Raw genomic sequence first — 20,206 nt, forward strand, 5'->3', positions numbered from 1 at the left:
TATATTGTAGCAAGCATGCTTAGAAACATGTCACTTAGACTGCTTAAAAGCTTCTGATACTTTTTTTCTCCAGTAGTATAAATTTCTGCACATTTAATCATTTAAAGCAGAGGTGCTCACTGTGCGGCTCACAGAAAGCCACATTTGCAATTACTGTCAGCTAAAGGAGCTTATTTATTTCTTTCCTTGGCATGATTCCTGCATCTCAGGGAACCTGCAGTTTGCCCAGTTCCCCCACCAGTGGCTGTTTCTATGGTCAACCACAAACCCCATTAGGAAGTGCCTTGCCCATTCACCTGAAACATAGGACAGGTGTCACATTGGGGAACAGAACTCAGAAGAACCACAAGTTGCTCCTGAACCATTCAGTATCACTCAACTAAAGAGTTCATTGATTAGGTGATAACCTTAATTATCATCCATTCTGTATTACCCAAGACATATTGAAGTGCTTAGAGGATTACAATCTTTTAAAACTGAGACCACTCAAAAGGTGTAATTGATGGTTGCCCACAGTATCCCCAGTTTAACAGGGCTGCAGTTTATCCTTGGCAACTTTTCATACATTGACCTCAGAGGTCCCTAATAGAGCTGATTTTTCAGGTTAATAAAACAAGCTTGGCTCAATCCAGAAGTCTTTCTTCTGTACCTCCTGCAATATTCAAAAATCACTGCTAACTTGGGTCTGATATTAGTTAAAGGCAGGCAGCTGTGAAGCCTTGAGGAACCTTCACACAATCCACTTCTTTCCATCCCAGGCAAGGGGCTCATGCATAAACAAGCATGATCATCTATGCATTCCTGAAAGTAGGTAACAAGAACGTCTAGTGTGTTGACTGCATGAAAAGCCAAGGGCTCCATGGTTACTACCACAGCTGAACAAACAGAGACGTATAAGTATCAGGCTATACAAGTATTCCTCTCAAGGGCTTAGGGTAGAGAAAAAGGAAGACAACTTAAGTTTAGATTCCTGCACTGAAAGAAAGGCCGTGACAGTACAGCACCCCTCTATGCCCCACAGGCTCTTTTTAAGCATTTTTGTAGCATTCAGCTTGATGGAGAGTTCTAATGAACTCAAATGCTCACATACTCAAGTGCCATTTGGTTGGTCTTAAATAAAAGGTAGTATGTGGACTGTATTTTTTGAGGTATGACACAGAAGAATCTTAAACCACAGAACCTAGCTCACTGGAAAACCAAAGGAAACAGGTCTTATACCTGCTGCTGTTCTCTGGCAGAACAAAACACAGTGGCAATGTTTAAATAGATTCTCTTTATTTCTAGCGGTCCGGGAGTCAGGTGTCCCAGCTCCGGAGACAATTGGATGTTTTGGCCACGGACCAGGAGTGTCGTCGGTCACCAGAGGGAAAAGCCGGAAGTCACAAACAAGCATACAAAGATGAGGATGGAGTTAGAGAAAGGAACAAGCCAGGACTTGTGTGTTCTTCCAAGGCCAAGGATGGGAAGACTTCCAGCTTTCCCTACTAGAGAAACTGGCAGGAGGGGGGAGGAGCATGGGAACAATAGGTGAAGAACAAACAGGGGACAACACAGTAGCTCAGGCACAATGCAGTAAACGGAAGTGAGAGCAGACAATGCAGCCAAGACCCCACTTTTAATAAGCATGGTTGGAAACAAAGAGGGACTCTTGGGCAGCAGATCCAGCTTGACCAGATGGAACATATTTGCCCTGGGCAGCAAGACTGTTGGCCTGCGAGGGGGGGGAAAAAGAGCATGGATAAGAATAGGCACTCATCTCATTTGCTGCCTCTTAAGCTTACTGACTATGAATTAGGACCCCAGAAAAGACACATAGAACCTTGAGTTATAACATAGAACAATCCCCATACCATCATGCTAGTAATAATAACAAAATCCTAAGTTTCAGATACCACCTCTTTGAGAGTCTCTCGGGGAGTTAAATCATACATACAAATGGTAGAAAGACATCCAGCCCCCTCCCTCTAATGTGCTCATCTCCCCTAAGGATTTGGGAGTCTGCACAAGGCATACCAAAGCACGCTTGATGTACTCCTCTTGGGCGTTTTTGGTGTTCTCCTTCTTTCCACTCCAGGTCTTGAGGGCGGAAGCTTGCAGGGCACGGCCATAGGAGAAGGTCAAGGCCCATGGCTTGTGCAGGGGGCACTTGTTGATGGCATTAAGATTGATGGAAGCCTCCTCTTCACTCTGGCCACCAGACAGGAAAGTGATGCCTGTGAACAGGAAACAGAAGGTTAGCAACCTGCAGCCAAAAAAAAAAAAAAAGATGCAGGACTTAGGTTTTAAGATCTGCTGAAATGCAAGTTTAAAGATGGAGAGAGAAAAATAAAGTGTTTCCATTAAGTAGTTAGTAGTTTGATGGTGGAGAATTTTAGGATCAGAGGATAATCAATCCTTGTTCTTCTAAGTTCCTCTGAGTTCAGTTTTAGGTTCATGGGAGGTTATAAAGCAAAAAGTTGTCCAAGCAGTAGGCTGGAGTCAGGAAGAAACAGGATAGGAGAGTAGATCCTTTGGACCATATTCACACATTAGCAAGGTGTAGTGGTTAGGGGTGTGCAATCTGGGTCTGTGAACAGCAAAAAAGCCAGATTTATGGCAATCTGGCCTAATCCAGCTATGCTGGTCCCCCAGAATGAACCCCGGATCTGACCCAGGTAGCTGGACTCCGCTGGGCTGAATTATCCAGCTATAGGTAGTTGCTACAGGCAGTCACAGCACAGTCAAGCAGCTCAGAGTGAGGAGGCAGAGATAAAAATGGAGCCAAGCTCCTTTGAATGGGGACAAGCTCTACATCACTGCAGGAGAGCAGCATGAGGTTGGCAGGGTGGGTGAGGAAGCAGCAGGCAAAGTGAATTCCCATCCCATTCTGCCCCTGCCCAAGTTTCAAAAGAGCCTTTCAAGCTGCTGGCCTTGCTTCAGTAGAAGGATTATCTAGTCCGACATTGGCTTCCTCGCTGCAATTTGGTTCTGTTGGACTTTGTTGGTTAAGCTTGCAAGGGAGTTAATGTCAAATCAGAGAATCCCAAGCAACAGGGGTGGTGGGGAGAGACAAGCCATGGAGTTTAAAAGCCTAGGGAATTTTTCTTTCATAGGAAAAAATGGAGAGTGTCTAAGGGAAACTTGTTCAGAGGCTCATAGAACTAGACCTGGGGTCTGATCTTCCTGAAATTTGGAGGGTCTTTAGTGGACAGTCTGGAGTTGGTTCCCTGCAAATTTGATGGAGTTTGCTTAAAAAATGCCCCCCCCCCGGACATTTTCCCCATAAATCTGGAATTCTTTAACCCAGATCAGAGACTCTGACCTGGATTTTTCATCCCTAAATCCAGGACTCGGACTACCTTTTTTTGGTGCACACCTCTCATATTGGTTAAAGCAGTGGTTCCCAAACTGGGTCCCCCCCCTTTTGGGGAGATTACCTAGGGGTCAATAAGAGGCAAGGGGTGGCAGGGGGGCACTGGAGGTGGGCCCTTTCCAGTGCATTGTTCACCTATTTATGATTGACCTAGAGCAAAATATCTTCCTTGCTTCAAGTTTCTGCCTCTGCACGGTGCTGAAATCTGGTGGAAATTATCAGGATTTTTAGTAATCACATACCACATTTTGAGAAACTGTTGTCACTGTGATGAATGTTATCTTCCTTTGTGGGTTGTGCAAACTGCTTTTTATAGTGTAGGGCAGGGGACACTGGAGATGAGATTCTAGAAGCAACAGGGTGGTGACCCAAAGAAGTTTGGGAACCACTGGGTTAGAGTGTCAGACTAGGATCTGGGAGAGCCAGATTTCCATGGAACTTCCCTGAATCACAGACTTAGCCTAACAAATCTCAGGGCTGTTGTGGGAATAAAATGGAGGGAGAATGGTGCAAGCCAGTTTGGGTTCCTTTTGGGAAAAGCAGAGTACTGTATAAGTATTTAAATAAATAAATATGGAAGCCTGTAAAAACCACTTCATGGTATATGGCCATATTGCACGCGTAGTTCCTTTGTACCGTTGCAGACACAAGACTGCTAGCTATACACAAACTTTTAGAAGTGCAACTGAATTTTCTCTGTAAGGATGGACACAGCCACCAGTTACGTCCAAAAGGGTTTCTGGAAGCTACCATATCACTAAGGAACTGCACAAGCTTAGGAGACTTGAGTACTTCTGAAGTGCTGGGAGTACTCTTTTCTTACCAGTGACAGCTGGTGGCACAGTACGGCGCAGAGCAGTAACCGTTGCCATGGCAATCTCCTCTGCGGAGTATTTCTTGGTGCAGGCATGACCAGGTGTCACCATGTTTGGCTTGAGCAGAGTCCCCTCCAGGTAGACGTGGTGGTCACTCAGAGCCTTGTACACAGCCGCCAGAACCTGTGCACAGCAGAAGGAATAGGAAGTTGGTATTTGGAGATATTTGTACATAAAACAAAGTCTATTCCCATTTTCTCAAACCTGAAGGGACGGGAAGAGTAGATAACAACCACTTAACTTATTAAGCTCCTCCCCTTGTCAGTAGACTCCTCCCACTTCCTATCTCACCTTCTCTGTCACATACTGGCAGCGTTTGAGATCGTGGTCACCATCAGGGAGGATTTCGGGTTCCACAATAGGAACAATCCCATTCTAGAGGGGAAGCGAGAGACAGCACGGGGGAAGGATTAGATAATGTATCAAATAAGCACACATGTAAAGATGCCAAAGGAAAGGAAGTGCAGGGTGCCCAACAGTCAACTATATACCAAAACATTAACTCAACAGGCTGAAACATGTTCTTCCTATGAGGAATCTCCCATTGTCAGGATTAGAGAATTTAAAAACTACCATGTATGACCATCAATGGGAGGAAAGATGGCATCATATAGCCCAATCTCATCAGATCTTGGAAGCTAAGCAGGGTCAGTACGTGGATGGGAGACCACCAAGAAGGCCTCTGCTTCTCACTTGCCTTGAAAGCCCCAGCAGTGGTTGCCATAAGTCAGTTGTGACTTGACGGCACTTTACACACATATATGACCAGCAATGGCTGAGTTGGCTGGTGTAAAAAAACCCAAAAAATCTTGCGGCTGGCAGTCTGATACTCAGATTCTTTGCTGCCCCCTTGTAGCAACATGTGGGTACTGCAGTTGCAGAAGACGGCCTCCACCTATTGGCAAAACAAGGACACTCATATCCTTGGGAAATTTTCCAGAGCAGCCGCTGGCGAAGACTACTCATCTGCCAGACACCACCACCATCACCTTGCAACACACTGTGACTGAGTGCAAGGAGCTGCCCAGGTCAGTCCATCAGACAGATCTGATGAAATCTGCCTTCTTCTGATATTCATCCACCTCTGATTGGTGGCAGGTCCCCAAAGTCTCTGCCCGAGACTTTCCTCAGTCCTCCTACCAGAGGCCTTGTTTAATTAATTAATTAATTTAATTAAGTGGATATGCCAGGGAGAGAACCTACGATGTTCTCCAAGCTCCACCAATGAACTATGGCTTGCTTGTGTTCTCTGTGGATAGTGGCCCCCATGGTTCAAAAGGCAGTGATTTTCCCCAAACCTGCTCTATGACAGCCTTTAAAGAGAGATGACAGAATTCAGTTTCTCTTGCAATGCATGTGCCCTTAACTAGTGAGGAATTCCCCAAACACAGGACTTCACATGGACTACCAACAGAGCATGGCAAGGGGGAGATGACCATTATCCAGTTCAGATGTGCTTCCCTGCTCTGAGGGGCCCTTGGCACCCACCTGCTGGCAGATGCTGGCATAGCGAGCGAGCACATTGGCATTCTCCATGATGGCCAGACGGGAAGGGGTGGTTGGGGTGATCTTTAAGACGCAACGCCACTTGGCAAAGTCAGCTCCATCCTTCTTGTACTGGGCACAGCGTTCAGACAAGCCATCCAGACCTGCATGGTGGAGGGAGGGGAGGACAGTAAGGACAGGCTCCTGAGGAAGCCACCGACAGACTCTCAGCTGCTATCACAGGTTTGCCCATTCCCTCTCACTGGTTCTGTAGTTTCTCAAAATTTGTCCCATGCACATGTTCAACTCACCCTGAGTGGTGGTCTCCCCATTAGTTCCAGCAAGGGGCACAACACCTTTGTCAACCTGGAGGAAAGAAAACGAGAGGGAAGTCAGTCAAGCTATAGTCCAGTCGCTTACTTCCTGGAACTCTTCTCTCATCTAGAGTGATGCATCTGATCTCTCAGAAAACCATTTTAGGAAGACTGTTTCCCATTTTTCTACCACCAGTGTCGCCCAAGGGGTCCTTCCCTTCTCAGAAGTCAAGTAGTACAAGCAAAAGATGACTCATTTCATCCTTAAAGCTGCTGAGTCACCTGTGGGAGTCAGCACCACAATGGTTGCATGGATACTTGAGTGAGAGATTCCAGTCTACAGCAATGGGAGAGCAGAGATAGAGGGAACATCAATCAATCCAGCTCAACAGAACCCAATAATGTTATTTTATGTGTGTGCTCCTGCTGCAGAAACTCCCTGCTCTGTTCCCAAATGACCCATTAAGTCCTGGCCTCTCCTGCTTTCACTTTCTTCCCCCTTTAAATAGCACCTCCTGCATTCCCACCCCCCCACAAAAGAAATTAGGATTGGAATTAGTCTTGCAATATTTTTATTGATTAAAGAACTACCCACAATCTGACAGCAAGGTTGTAGCTGGGTTTGGGTTTTTTTTAGAAAGTTGAATTATTTTTAATGTACATGCTCACAGAAAATTTGGGCCACAAATATAACCTTAGAAAAGAAGCGCTCTCTCACAAGGGGGCTGTCTCATCTAAGACAAATGGGTGTCACCCAAAAATGCTTTCCAATATTATTTACACGCAACTTTAACAACTGAAACATATGAGATTAATGGTGCAATGCTGTCCAAAGTTATTCCAGTTGGAACCCATTATGAAACCAGTGGGTAGTTCTGCTGAAGATTGTACTGATAACTAGCAGCTAAGATACTTCTTTTGAACAGATTATACTAAGAAAAAGTTCTTCAATTCAAGTCTTATGTGGAGAGACATTCAGAAAATCTTCTTCCTCCTTTCACTTTAATAATGGAGGAAAACTGTGCAGTCTTCAGTTTCACAAATTATTGTGATAAATTAGCCGAATTAGTTCAGCAGCATGTGAACATGCAATTTAATTATTAATCTTCTTTGACCCCATCCCCCATTCATTGACACTCTACAGGTCTGAGCTAGCCTTAAATATTAAAGTCCCCCCCTTACAAGGTCATACATAGAACCAGTATGGTGTAGCGGTTAGAATGTCAAACTAGGATATTGGAGACCCAGATTGGATTCCCTGCTCTGCCACAGAGACTTGCTGGGTGATCTTGAGCCAGTCACACCGTCTCAGCCTAGCCTACCTCCCAGGGTTGTTGCAAGGAAAAAAGGAGAGGAGAACGATGTAAGCTGCTTTGGATCTTCACTGGGGGAGAAAAAGGCAGGGTATAAACAAAGTAAATAAATAAAGATACCCTTTCTAAACACAAATCTCCAGAGCAGAGGATGGTGATTTTAGGGAAAGGGTATCTTTGCTGCTTACCTTGATGCCAACAATAGCACCCTTATCCTTAATGACCTTGGTGAACACACGTCCATCATCAGCCTTCTGGTACATGGTCTCATGGAAGAGGATAACGCCACCGATACAAGGATTGACACGGTCATCGGCAGTGAAGAGCAGCTGCCGATAGTAGCGGCGGTTCTCTTCAGTGTTCTCTGTGCCAATGGAGCTCAGGCGCTTGGCAATACTGCCTAAGGGGCAGATTAACAGGACGGGTCCATCAAAACTGCAGCCCCTTTAGGGGGTTAAACTTCCATCCTGCCTCCTCCCCTCCCTTCCAGCCCCACACCCTCCAGTCGGCACCTGTGGCTCTTACCAGTGGATTCATCAGCAGCAAGGATGCCTTTGCCAAGTGCCACGATGCGGTGGGCGATGTCTGACAGCTCCTTCTTCTGCTCAGGGGTCAGGGCTGGGTATTCGTGAGGCATCTTGAACAACTAAACTGCAGAAGGGAGGCAAACATGAACAGCCTCGCAACGTGGTACCCAACAACGTCCCCTAGCGGCACCAAGAGGCCTTACACTTGTCTCATTGCATCGACCCACTCCAGTGCCCGGCAGCTTGCAGGAAAAAGTCGGGCACTCGGGTCAGACCAACGACCTTCACGCCTGTACAGAGGCTGGCAAAGCAGGGGCTGCAGCTTTGCTCCTCCCAGTTGCTGCAAAGATCATCGCTCAACAGAGATGAGGAATTCCCAAATCAAAGGCATGAAGAGCTGCATATTTTAAACGAACTCTCCAGTAGGCGAGAAGTTAACAGAAATCAGGCCAAGGGCGTTTCAAGGACAGAGGCTTTCCCCCCTCTCCCCACAGGCCCCTCACCCCAGGTGTCGAGACAGTAAAGCAAATAAAATCGTCCTCGATGCGCCAAGCTCTCCCCTCTCCCACCCAGCCCAGGGGTCTCCTGGAGAACTGGGAAAACGAACATTTGGCAGCAAAGCGGATAGAGTGGAGAGGGGGAAGAGGAATTTTTACAACGGGGAACTATAAACCTTTCCCTTCCTGCTAGATAAAAGCCGTGGCTTCTCTCTCCCCCATGCAACAATTGCACGTTAAAGCTCACCACGTGACTGCCTTCTAGCCCTCCCCCGCCATCCCATCCCGTCCGGCGTGGCGTTCTCCTCCCTTCCCCCATCATATTTTACCGTCTCCATTTTACTTCTCTTTAAGACCTTTTTCTGTAGTTTATAAACTAGAAAAACATTTTTTTAAAAAAATCCATAAGCGCTTTTTAATCTTTTTAGAAAACCTTGCCCCCTCCTCCCAAAATCAAAACGACCTCTTATCTCCCTCACCTTCGTTGAACGTGTGCGTTTGAGGGGGCAATCGGCCTGAAGGAGACTACCGAGGTGTGGGACGCGCGGAAGCGGTGTGAAGAGCTGCAGCCGAACGTTCAGAAGCCCAACGTTCTGAAATCGAACGTCATGTAGCCCAGGCAGGCGGAAAAGGGTGTGAAATTGACTCATTGGGGAGGAGGCGGGGAGGAGACTTAAAGAGCCCGAGTACTTCCCCCCCCCCCAATAGATGGAGGTATTTATATAAATATAAGGAAGCGAAGAAATTCTTTCCTTCTTTCTCGAAAGCTTATGCTACAATAAAATTGGTTAGTCTTAAAGGTGCTACTGGACTCTTTTTGATTTTGCTACCACAGACTAACACGGCTAACTCCTCTGCATCTATTTCCTTCTTATTGAGTCACACACCAAGGAAAAGCAAGATTCGGGCCCTGTAGCACCTTAAAGAACAACTAAATTTCCAGGGTATGAGCTTTCGAGAGTCTTTAAAGTACCATGGGACCCGAATCTTGCTCTTCTACTACAGACCAGCACGGCTACCCACCTGGAACTAATCCCATGGAAAGAAAAAGGTTTGATATACGCGGCCTCACCAGCGGCTGCGTAATCAAATCAGAGTCTTATGTATTCTCGGGGATAGTATTCGTCGGACTTCCGAGTACAAGCTACGCAACAGTAGCAAATATGAGCTTGCTAAAAAAATTAGGGGATAAACGTGTGAAGGAGGTGAAATGGGTATGTATACAAATGCTGGGGTGAGGAGAGAAAAAGAGGCCATGAATGGAAGTGATATAGTGGAGCAAGGAAAATAAAATTGCCCAGTGTAAACATCGTATAGTGACAGACTTATACTAATAATAATAGAAAAGAGTCTGCTACTACAGACTAACACGGCTAATTCCTCTGGACAAATAATAATGGGGTGGCTAGACCCTTGCCAAAAAGAGAACAGCAAAACCATACACGCACACACACAGGCCAGTATACCAAAAAATAGGACCTTGCAGATTAGCCAACATAAAGACTCTCCTTCCTAAAGCAGGCCTGATGAGATCTAATGATGCTTCGGGAGGCAGGGAATGTTGAGAGAGAGGTGAAGAGAACTGGACCTTGCCCCAGCCCCTCAGAGTCTGGAAGGCCAGACTACCTCCCACTACCTGTAATGTCTTACAGACCCTCCTTTTTTGCATTATTATTGAAGTTTATATCCCATCACCAGCCGAAGGAGCTCTACCACAATTTCAACCTAATACAAGATCACACCTCGAAATCTTGATCCCTTCATTGCAGTAATTAATAGGGATTTGAATATCTAATACAGGAACTTGCAATTAAAGGGCAGCAAAACCACCCTTATACAATTCTTTAATCCCTCCCTCCGTTGTAAATTCCTCTTTGCTAACTACAATTAAACCGAGTGAAGAGTCCTGTATTAAGCAATAAGGGGTGGAAGCCACATAAAATTCTTGCCTTAGGTATTTTTCTATGACCTGACACCCCCTACCTACAATTTCACTCTAGTCATTCTAAGGAATGAAGGGTCCTTCAAATGCATGCCTTGCTGTGGGAGGGGAGAAGCCAAATTCGTGGCTCCAGGGGTCTTTTTCCCTTTACACCCTCTCCAGTTTCAGGTGCTACAGTACTCGAATCTTGCTCTTCCAGTTTCAGAATTGACCTTTCAAGGGGATACCCGATCCCCCCTTCTCCAGCTCCTCTGTCCTTTTCTGAAGGACACAGAGCTATTTCTGGATCTCCCCATTCCAGGAGGGTTGGGCTTAGCTGCACACAGCCAGGCATGGAGATGATTGTGCAAGAGAAATAAGTGGTGTGGCACTATTGGGGGCGGGGGGGCAGGGAGAGACGCGATAAGGAAACGCTAGTGGAATGGAGGAAAGGGAAACGAACTTTCAGAGATGGAGGGGAAACATAGAAAGCGGGATGCCTGAGATATCAGGAAGGAGATAATGCACCATTGCATGGGAAATTGAAATCCATTGAAATCAATGCACTTCAACCCACCTGGAGAGATGTCAAGGGGTCAGAGTGCTAGTTGATAAGAGCACCAGCTAACGAAGCTGACATGACTTAGTTGCCTGACAGGATTCATTGGGGGGGGGGGAGAAGGGTGCTTTAAGAGGCCCCCATCACTGCAGCCTGTAAGCTCTCCCCACACCTGTAAACAGTGAAGCGATGGGGCAAAGATGTCAGAGATAGTTAGAAGATAATGCTGAGAATCCACACTCAAACAAGCCAGCTGTAAAAATGTCTCCAAGCCTTAAACTAACTCAGTCACAGCATCTGCCCCATTTTGAATCCCATCCAGAGCTTAGTTCCAGCCAGGGCTTTCCCCAGAATTTGTTTCCACTGGGTTCTGCTTCAGTGAAATCCTAACCAAGAGTGCATCTGAACATGAGCTGAATGCCTTTGCTCGCTGCTGATGAATCAGATGACCCACCAGTTTCCTTAATTGTGGGGGAGGGGGACTGGAACTAGAGGGCATGACTTGGGTGAAGCCAAACCTTCCCTCCAGTGAGAAATTAAGCGCTAATTTCTATCTGCCTTCCTGAGCCACTAGTCACCCTTGATTTAAAGGAAGTTCAGAAAGAACCACTTAAAGCAGACACTTTTAATTAACTTGCTGTGTTTTATAATCAGGGCGGTTAAAGAGTGGCCAGAGAGTAGCTCCCCCTCCACGCTCATTTTCTTAATGCGTGTTTATAAAAAGTATGCGTTGTAATCTACATTAGGAACTTTAAATAGAAAACCAAGGCAGATGAATTCATTCATGCAAGCCAAATATTAGAAGTACATGTATGAGGTGGATGCTAGCATGGAGGGACATCTCTCCAGAAGGTGGGGGGGAGGCAGTTCCTCTTTGTGTGTGTGTGTGTGTAAGCAGCAAATGGAACAGAAGCTGAACTAGTCCCAGCATTGGCAGAGAGGCAAACTGGATTATATAACACCCTAACTGCTGGGAAGTGAGAGGCCAGCTACTAGTTGATTGATGACGGGAGAGAAAGGCCAGCCACCTGCGAGGTCAGGGTGACATAGGGTTACAAAGTTGTCTTTGCCTGGTCCCCCAAATCGCAGCCAGAGCCCTCCCAGCCCAGTTCCTAAAAATCCAAACAGGGCTTCTCTTGGCTTGATTACGGTAACCGCTGAGTCACTGGTCTCTGTGCAGGAAAGCACGTAGCAACCCGGCAGGGGGCTGGGAGGGAAGCCCTCTTTTTTCCTCACTGGGACCCCCCCTTTTTTTTTGACAAGCAAATCAGGCTATTTGGAGGCTGCCCTATCAGAACCAAACGTAGTGGAGGCTAGAAAGGTCACCATCCGTTTCACATTCCCCTATTCCCTTTCTTCATTCACAAGTCCCACCCCCTATCCATCCAGGACCCTACAAAAATTAATCAGTCTGTCTTGATCTTGCATTTAAAGTTCCTAACACAGATTAGAGTCACTGCTCTACTGTTATTAACTTACTCTCTCCTCTTCCCTTAGCTCCCCCACACCTTCATCAAATAAAGTCACCCTTTCTGTTCCCCCTCCCAGCTTTGCTGTCTTGAATGACAACCTGCTATGCAGCTATAAAGAGGGCAATCTACCCCCTCACTCTGTTGGGCGTGGGGAAAATCACCACCACTTGAATTCTCCAAACTCATCTGTTAAAATGGGGGAGGAGCAGCCTAGGCACATAGCTGCTTATTCTGCAGGGCCCATAACTCACCCCTTTCCTCCTGGGCACAATCATCTCAGTTTACTCTGCACCACCTCTCCCATCCCCCCCCAATCCTGCAAAGCTCACACTGCTTTGAGCAATCTTCAAATATCAAACCTCCCCCCCCCCATTATAAAATTACTAGCCCCACAATTTAACAAAACGGGAGAAACAGACAAGGTTCAGATTGCTGGTTTGTTTTACTGGCAGCATTCCTGGTGCATCTTTTACAAGCTGCCTGCCAGGCAGAATCTCCTGATGTGAAGCTTTCCCCCCATCACTTCATCTCCATACTAGGAAAAGCTTTATCATGATCATTGTTAAAGGCATGACAGCCACCCTCCCCCAACAAGCTGGCAACTTTAACTGTAGAGCAGGAGGAAAGCAGCCAACGCGAGGAGATGAAATACTCCTATGTCCTGCACTACACTACCACCACTTGGTGAAATGTACAGAATCAAAGCAGACCCACCCCCAAAAAGCAACTGCAATCCACAGTGAGCTGATGCTTAGTAAACAGAAAAGAGCACGCTTCGGATCCAGTAGCACCTTAAAGACCAACTAGATTTCCTGAAACTAGACAGAAAAAGGTACAGCCCCTGCTATCAAGGGTCCTATTTTAGAAGTGTTCACTAGTGATATTACAATAAATTATTTTGGAAGGTCAAAATATCTCTATTGCAGAATGCAAAGCAGGAGGCCATTTTTTTTTAAAAAAATCACACAATATACATTCTGTTCAAAGGGAGACTAACATTCCAGTTAAATATGTGGATGCTGTAGTCAGTGGTTACATTTTCTGCTTAGGAAAACTGCCTTGCATGGAAAAAACAGGGTGGGAGACAGGGAGACACCTGAAGGAGCAGCGAAGGTGAGTCATAGTTTTGACAGGACAAAAAAAATCAGAAGCTCTCTCTGTCACACACATACACAAGCATCAAAGCCTAGAGCGGACAGATTGGGCAAGCAATAGCGGAAGGATTGAGACAGCAACCCACTTTCTGCTCCTATGCCCCAGATACCAGGGGATTAGGAGAACATTATTTCCTCTAATAACCAGCAACTGCATAAGACTTTTTGCAAGTCATGATAGGGGTTAGAGGAAACAGCTGTGATGGATAGGGAAGGGGAAGGTTCAGTAGCTCCCATCTTCTCCTGAACGGGGAAGCCAGAACTCTTGGCAGGAATAAAGGATAGCTGTTTCAGGCCTTACCAAATACGAAGGGAAGAAAAAGCAAGGAGGGAGGGGAATGGGCACCAATGTTTGCCTTAAAACCCTTTAAAATGGCACCCTCAGAGAAGGGGAAGACAGCAAGACAGGCTTTTAAAGGGAAGGTCTATTTGCAATGCATTCAGACTAGCACAGAGAAGCATGCTTTTTTATAATCTTTTGTAATCAGCCCCAGCACCCCATTTCCTTAGTGAACCCCTCCATGTTCCCCTTATCTGTAGACAATTCCTCAGATCCTTCTGCTTCTCCTTGTCAGCTCTTTCAGTATTGATAGGCCCTCTTCAAACCAGATCTGCCAGTCTCGAAAGTGGATTTCCAAAACCATCCCAACCCCACCCGCGCCTCCAGCTCCTGCATACCGTGGATGTAGCGGGGGCTCTGGCAGACACGGCGGCTCCGGAGGGTGCTGGGTGACTGGCAGAAGCTAAGGCAGTGGCCGGGCTATAAAAACGGGCCGGTGGGTGGGAGGGGCACCACTAACCTTCTCTCTAACCCCTGGCCTTTTGCAGGGCAGGCTAAATTTGGGCCTCTGGATCTGGGAATGTGAAACATGAGGCACTTGACATTCCCTGCAGAGCAAGGAACAGCTACGATCACGGGGCTAAGGGCTGAGAGTGTTGAGGGACTCCCCCAACCCCAAATGTGGCTCGATCCCAACCACGTTTGTTGCCGCTTCAGTTTGTCCCATCTCAGCCTGCAGTCCAGTGTATCAACCCTTTGTGACTGCCAGCATGAAGACACAAGGCTGCCACAAGCTGTTATTCCCCGGCCAATAGGAAGGCCACATGAGGCTACTTTACCCCCACCCTCCATCTCCAAGTCCCTTGAGGTGCCTTCAGTACTCTCTTGAAAGGGATCCAAAGGATTTCAATTTCTGCCCCAGGATCTCAAGTCTCCCAGTGCCATCTGCTGTCCCCCACAGGGAACTGCAACTCAACTCCAAAAGAGCGTTTCAGGTGGGTAGCCATGTTGGTCTGCAGTAGAAGAGCAAGATTCTGGCCCAGTTCAGCTTTGACTCTCAAAAGCTCATACTCTGGAAATCTAGTTGGTCTTTTAGATGCTAAAGGTAAAAAAGGTAAAGGTGCAAGCACCGAGTCATTACTGACCCACGGGGGGACATCACATCGCAATGTTTTCTTGGCAGACTTTTTACAGCACGGTTTGCAATTGCCTTCCCTAGTCATCTACACTTTACCCCCAGGGAACTGGGTACTTATTTTACTGACCTGGGAAGGATGGAAGGCTGAGTCAACCTTGAATTGGCTACCTGAACCTGGCTTCTGCCAGGATCGAACTCAGGTCGTGAGCAGAGCTTGGGCTGCAGTACTGCCGCTTACCGCTCTGCACCACATCTTCCTTGGCTCCAAAAGACTTTCGGGCATCAGTCATCGACGTGCAATTGGGAAAAATAAAAGGAATGTCTTTGGAGGGCAGAACTTGGCTTCATCAAGCACAGATTCTTGAAATCTGGGGCCTGGAGAGTTGAGGCAGATTTGGAGATTAGAACTTTGAACCACATATGTGCAATTCATTGAGTGTGTGTGTGTGTGTGTGTACCAATTAGACTGCAGCTGGAATCAGAATCCAACTGTTTTTGTACAGGCATCATACCTGCAGGAGGCGAGCACCAGCCCCAACATTCTTCTGATAAAAAGGTATTCTCATTTTACAGTACATAAAAGCAGCGCCTCAGGGTGAAGCACGGAACGAGTACCAGCACGACCAGAATGCTTTCCTGGAGGCGGGTGGAGTCAAAAACTGCAGAATTTTAAGACAACCTGCATTTTCTTGTTGCCTAGAAAGTATAACTTGTTTATACATCTACAAGCTGGGGGCTCAAAAGGACTGAGAGCAGGGATAAATAATGGGGCAACTTCCCCACTACGGAAATCTCCTCCCCCTAGGATGGTAGGAGTTTGAACAGGCTACTTTCCACATCTCTTCCCTCCCCCACTGCTGGCAATATTCCATGTCTTTAGAGCATATTCAGTTTTCATCAGGTCATTGGGAAGTGTCTTTTTAAATCAGTAAAGTCATATTTCTCTGTATACCTGAGGACTCCCTTCCCAAGTAAGGCCTACCACGTGGTTCCAAACGTTGTATGTTAAACATCACCATCTCTTGCTGAACTGTCCTTATAATTTTATACATAAAATAATATATGCCTGTGCCTTTGTCATCAATATACTTACAACACGGTTGTATTCAAACGTGCCTAATTTCACTGTGCCATTCAAATGTATCCTTTAAATAGCACAATACTGGAAACTCTGAAATACTGATTATACTAACAAGTGTTGTTAGATAACGTTATCAAAATCGGGTTTCTACTAGCCAAAGAGAAACAGTTGGATAGGAAGATTCAGGAAAACCAACACCGAATAATGTGGTTTACCTGTTCCACAGACGCTGCTGGCATAACATGGAAAATGAAAAAGGACTCCCACAAAATGCAGAAACATCACTGAGCTTACAGGTGGAAACCAAGAAGGCCAAAAGAGGCATTGGAAATAACGGCATTAGTCTCCCTTCTGCCTTCAGCAACAGGCTTGGATCCAGTTTACTATGGCAACGTTCTAGGCCTGAATTATGATGCTGGTTACCGTAGCAACACTGCCACTCTTCTCCCACATTCACCCTTTGCCCTCTTCCCCAGGAGTAAATATCGGCACAGAATAGTTAGCAGGAAACTTTTAATTAACAAGGCAGTTTGGAACAAACAAGTGGGGTGGGAATCCCGTCCTCCACCAAAGCCAAGCACGTCCTCTGTCCCATGCGAGCAAAGTCAACAACAACAACAAAAAATACACAAAGAAGTAAAGAGGTCAACAACCAAAGCCCAAAGGGCAGCAGTAAAGGCTCAGAGCTTATGTGGGGGGCAGGGTTGTCATAGGATTTTGAACTGCAAGATTCAAGGGCACATAACCAAGTTTCAAACCACAAGGCCAAAGGGTCAGTATTCCTAATGAACAACTATGAAGGAGTCCATAAAAGGTAAACGTTCAGAAGGTCAACTACCACAGCATTTAAGAACAGTCAGTCAAGGAGCAATCTTTATAAGACAAGGAGTTCAAGGTGGTAGAAGCAGTCAGTATCCAAGCATTTGAGCATCAATGAATCAATGCTCCATAACATCCAAAAGGGAAGGTCAAAATTCAAGGTTTTGTATAAGGAAGTATGGTTTTCAAGATGACCAGAAGCTCACAGGTGTGGGTCAGAGTCTAGGAGTTGTCACCTCCACAGGGGAAATCAAAAGTTCCACAGTTACACCAAACGCTCAGCTGGCTTCCTCAGGATCCAAGACCTTGACGTGGGTGAATGGAAAGTGGCCACGGCGCCCGTTCAGCTCTCCCTCCCATTGGCCATTGACATTCATCTTGGTAACAGCAATGAGGTCACCCACCTGTAGAGCATCAACAAGACACCAGGGATTAGAGAGCAAAGGTCAGAGGGGGTCATTTCCTATCCCTAGCCCCTCACCACAACAGATGGGCTGCCAGTCTTAATTTATCTTTTCCCATTCAATACCTTCTGCAGTATACACCCTCAACCAATCAGTTGCAGCTTCGCATCCTTGCCCGAACAAGGATCATGGTGCTATGCTGTATCAGGTTTGCATCTGTCCAATACCGCTACTCAGAAATATTTTCTATTTCTGATGACCAGGAGTGACAACCCCCCACTCCCAATAGCCCTATGTTTGTTTGTTTTTAAAGTTCTGAGCTTTCATGATCACAGAGAATATGTTGTTATCTAGCAAAGCAGTGGGCTGGGGGGAACAGTCTAATAAAGGAGATTGCATGGGCCTTTTGCACTCCGTGTATTTTATTTATTTAAGTAGGACCAAATAATTTCTCCTTTGCCCCTGGGAATGTACTATGCCGGCCTCTTTCTCTCAACCACTATGCTGCTTCATGAGCATTCATATCTGCAATCATCATCCCCAAATTCTGCAAATGCAGCCACTTAAAATATTTTATCTGAACTAGTTTAAATTTCCAAGACCCAGTCAGGATTTCTGTTCAGGTGTGTGAGGGCAGCTAGCACTTGAAGGTACAGCCCACTGTTATTGCAGACTCAGGTCTACTGAGCATACCCCCTGCATGCAATTGTTGTAACTTTCTGGATCCTGTCACAATTAGTGTCACGTCAAGACTCACCTCAAAGGCCAGGGCTGTCTTGTCATTGGCCCCTGGCACCCTTCGTTGCACTGCTCTTGCGATTACTGGAGCGTGGCGAGGGGCACCATGGCTGCTGGGGTGAGCATATGGACAGGGCTGGACGTATGGCACAGGAATCATTCCGACACGCCCATCCGCACGTTGCGCTGTCCACCATTGCTCTTCGGGCTTAGCCAGCACCCTCAGCGGTTCCCCCTTGGTGAACGGGAGGTCCTCCTGATCACGGCCTACGAAGTCATAGAGGGCACGCACCCATTCGCCAGCAGGAGGGGGCTGAGCAGATGCAGGGGCCATGACCCGACCCACAGGGGCTACCAAGGTGGTAGTGTCCAAGTAGTGGAGGCGGTAGAAATCAAGCAGAGCAGGGAAGCCGTCGAATTCATGCTCCCCAATCCGTAGACGCCCCGGGAGACTATTTATGATGTAGTGAGAGACCTGGTGGAGACAGAACAGCACAGAACTAGGTTGTCATTATACTGCGACTCTCATGCACATGGCCAAAATCCTGTTTTTCATGTGCAACCAAACCCATACCATTGAGTTCTTCAACAACTGCAGCACCATCCTTCTGCTTCTAAAGCACCTTTTCCCACAAAGACACTGAGGCTCAGAACTCACCTTGGAATTCTCACTGACAGAGAGCACGTAGTCACCAGGGCATGTGGTACTATCCCGCACCAAGAAGGTTCCATGGCGGTGTCCCTGGAGGCATGCAGCTGCTTCCTGCCGGCTCAGAGCTCCCATATACCATTCATGAGCATCCCCAAAAGCTGACATGGCTTGGAGGCACATCAGGCGGTGGAACACCCACCGCCCCCCTTTGACAATATTATTCTCAAGAAAATGGATAAAGTCACCCTAGTGTTCAGGCGTAGGTTTTATGAACAAGAAAATCAGCCTGTTGAATATTTAGAGCCCGACTTCCATTTAGCAGGGATTGATTCCCTCAAATTCCACACAACTATTAAATAATCCAGCCCCCACTCCCCAGAACACAGTAACTCCTTGGTATTGTATAACTCCACCCAAGATTTCTTACATCCCCAAAGTAACCAGAATGCCTCCCCCAATAATTACAGTATGTTTCCAAACTTGAAAGAAACCTCTAAGGAACACAAATAAAACTTCAACAGTCCAAAATGAACCTGTTGAGATTAATGGGGTGTCACACAAAATAATGTAGTCCCAAAGTTCTTCTCCATCTCCAATTTAATACAAAACTTCCAGAATTATAGCACAGCTTTCCGTCAACTAAACAGATACTCAAAGACAAATTCTGGCAAGTAACCTTCAATATTACTCCATGGACTATCCACTGGGGAATAAGTACAGCTTTTTAAATCCTCTGGCACCCGGAAGTTCCTACAATATTAAGGGGTGCATCTGGTGAATTAAGTTCGTACACACCCATTCATTTAATGAGGAAATCCCAGCAAAGTGATATCAGGCCAGTTCTCATCTCCACTGAGAAAATCACCACCTTCAAAATGGGATGGAGTAGTGTATTTTTTAAGTGAAGGTTTGGGGGAGTTATCCCTCTCACAGCCTAACGTTTCCCAAATGCCAAAGCACACAGACCCATGAAATTAACAGAATAGCTTTTACAGAATTATAAAGCCCTAAAATTATACACACACCAATTCACAGGTATATGCCCTAAAAGGAATTCATATTCCAACAGAGAATCCAATCCACAAAATAATCAATGGGCCCTCTAGAAATAGCCAACCTCCCCAAATGCTGATCATCCAACACACACCAAGCCACCCAAATCTTATCCCCAACTGCCCAGCCAGGATCTCTTCCACCCCAAAGCAAAACACCACCCCTTAAAATAATGCAACCCTTTGCCCCATTACATCTCCCACTCCACTGCCCCAGTATCTTCACAGAACACCCCGATACTGCATTGCAGCCCCTTCAACTCTTCTCAGCAACCTTTTCCCTTAATGCACCCAGCACATCAGCCGTGCACCCTACAAATGCTCTTCAGTGTGCCACTCTGCAACAGCGCCACAATAAAGCCTCTTCCCTCTAGTTTGCACATGTCCTTCCTTTATACCGTCGCTTCTCCCAGGAAAACTCAACGATTTCCAGCTCCCCCTTCTGCAACCTATTAAGCCCCCACTCCCCACTCAGAGGACCCAGGCATCCTAGCTCCCATTTCTACCTCTCGAGCCCATCAAACTCCAAGAATTCCAGCTGCCACCCAGCCAGCCTCCCCTCCCCTCGCTCAA

General features: G+C 46.5%; 2 protein-coding genes across 3 annotated transcripts; both read right to left on the reverse strand.

The window, feature by feature from the left end:
• Window positions 1–1,254: 1,254 nt before the first annotated feature.
• ALDOA (aldolase, fructose-bisphosphate A) lies at window positions 1,255–14,252 on the reverse strand. Of its 2 annotated transcripts, none has more exons than XM_054992916.1 (9): window positions 14,148–14,252; window positions 7,865–7,990; window positions 7,528–7,739; window positions 6,024–6,078; window positions 5,716–5,876; window positions 4,519–4,602; window positions 4,176–4,350; window positions 2,014–2,213; window positions 1,255–1,711 (listed from the first exon to the last, which is right to left on the reverse strand). In XM_054992916.1, the coding sequence occupies exons 2-9, from the start codon at window positions 7,974–7,976 to the stop codon at window positions 1,616–1,618; spliced, it is 1,095 nt and encodes a 364-aa protein (XP_054848891.1). In that variant the 5' UTR covers window positions 7,977–7,990; window positions 14,148–14,252; the 3' UTR covers window positions 1,255–1,615. The 2 variants fall into 2 exon arrangements, with proteins under 2 accessions (XP_054848891.1, XP_054848892.1); XM_054992917.1 differs by lacking the exon at window positions 14,148–14,252 and adding an exon at window positions 8,843–8,868.
• Window positions 14,253–16,467: 2,215 nt separating this feature from the next.
• LOC129340736 (crk-like protein) lies at window positions 16,468–20,206 on the reverse strand. Its single transcript, XM_054995693.1, has 3 exons — window positions 18,588–20,206; window positions 17,949–18,404; window positions 16,468–17,191 (listed from the first exon to the last, which is right to left on the reverse strand). The coding sequence occupies exons 1-3, from the start codon at window positions 18,759–18,761 to the stop codon at window positions 17,066–17,068; spliced, it is 756 nt and encodes a 251-aa protein (XP_054851668.1). The 5' UTR covers window positions 18,762–20,206; the 3' UTR covers window positions 16,468–17,065.

This window comes from Eublepharis macularius, chromosome 12, assembly GCF_028583425.1.
Source record: "Eublepharis macularius isolate TG4126 chromosome 12, MPM_Emac_v1.0, whole genome shotgun sequence".
Taxonomy (NCBI): Eukaryota; Metazoa; Chordata; class Lepidosauria; order Squamata; family Eublepharidae; genus Eublepharis; species Eublepharis macularius.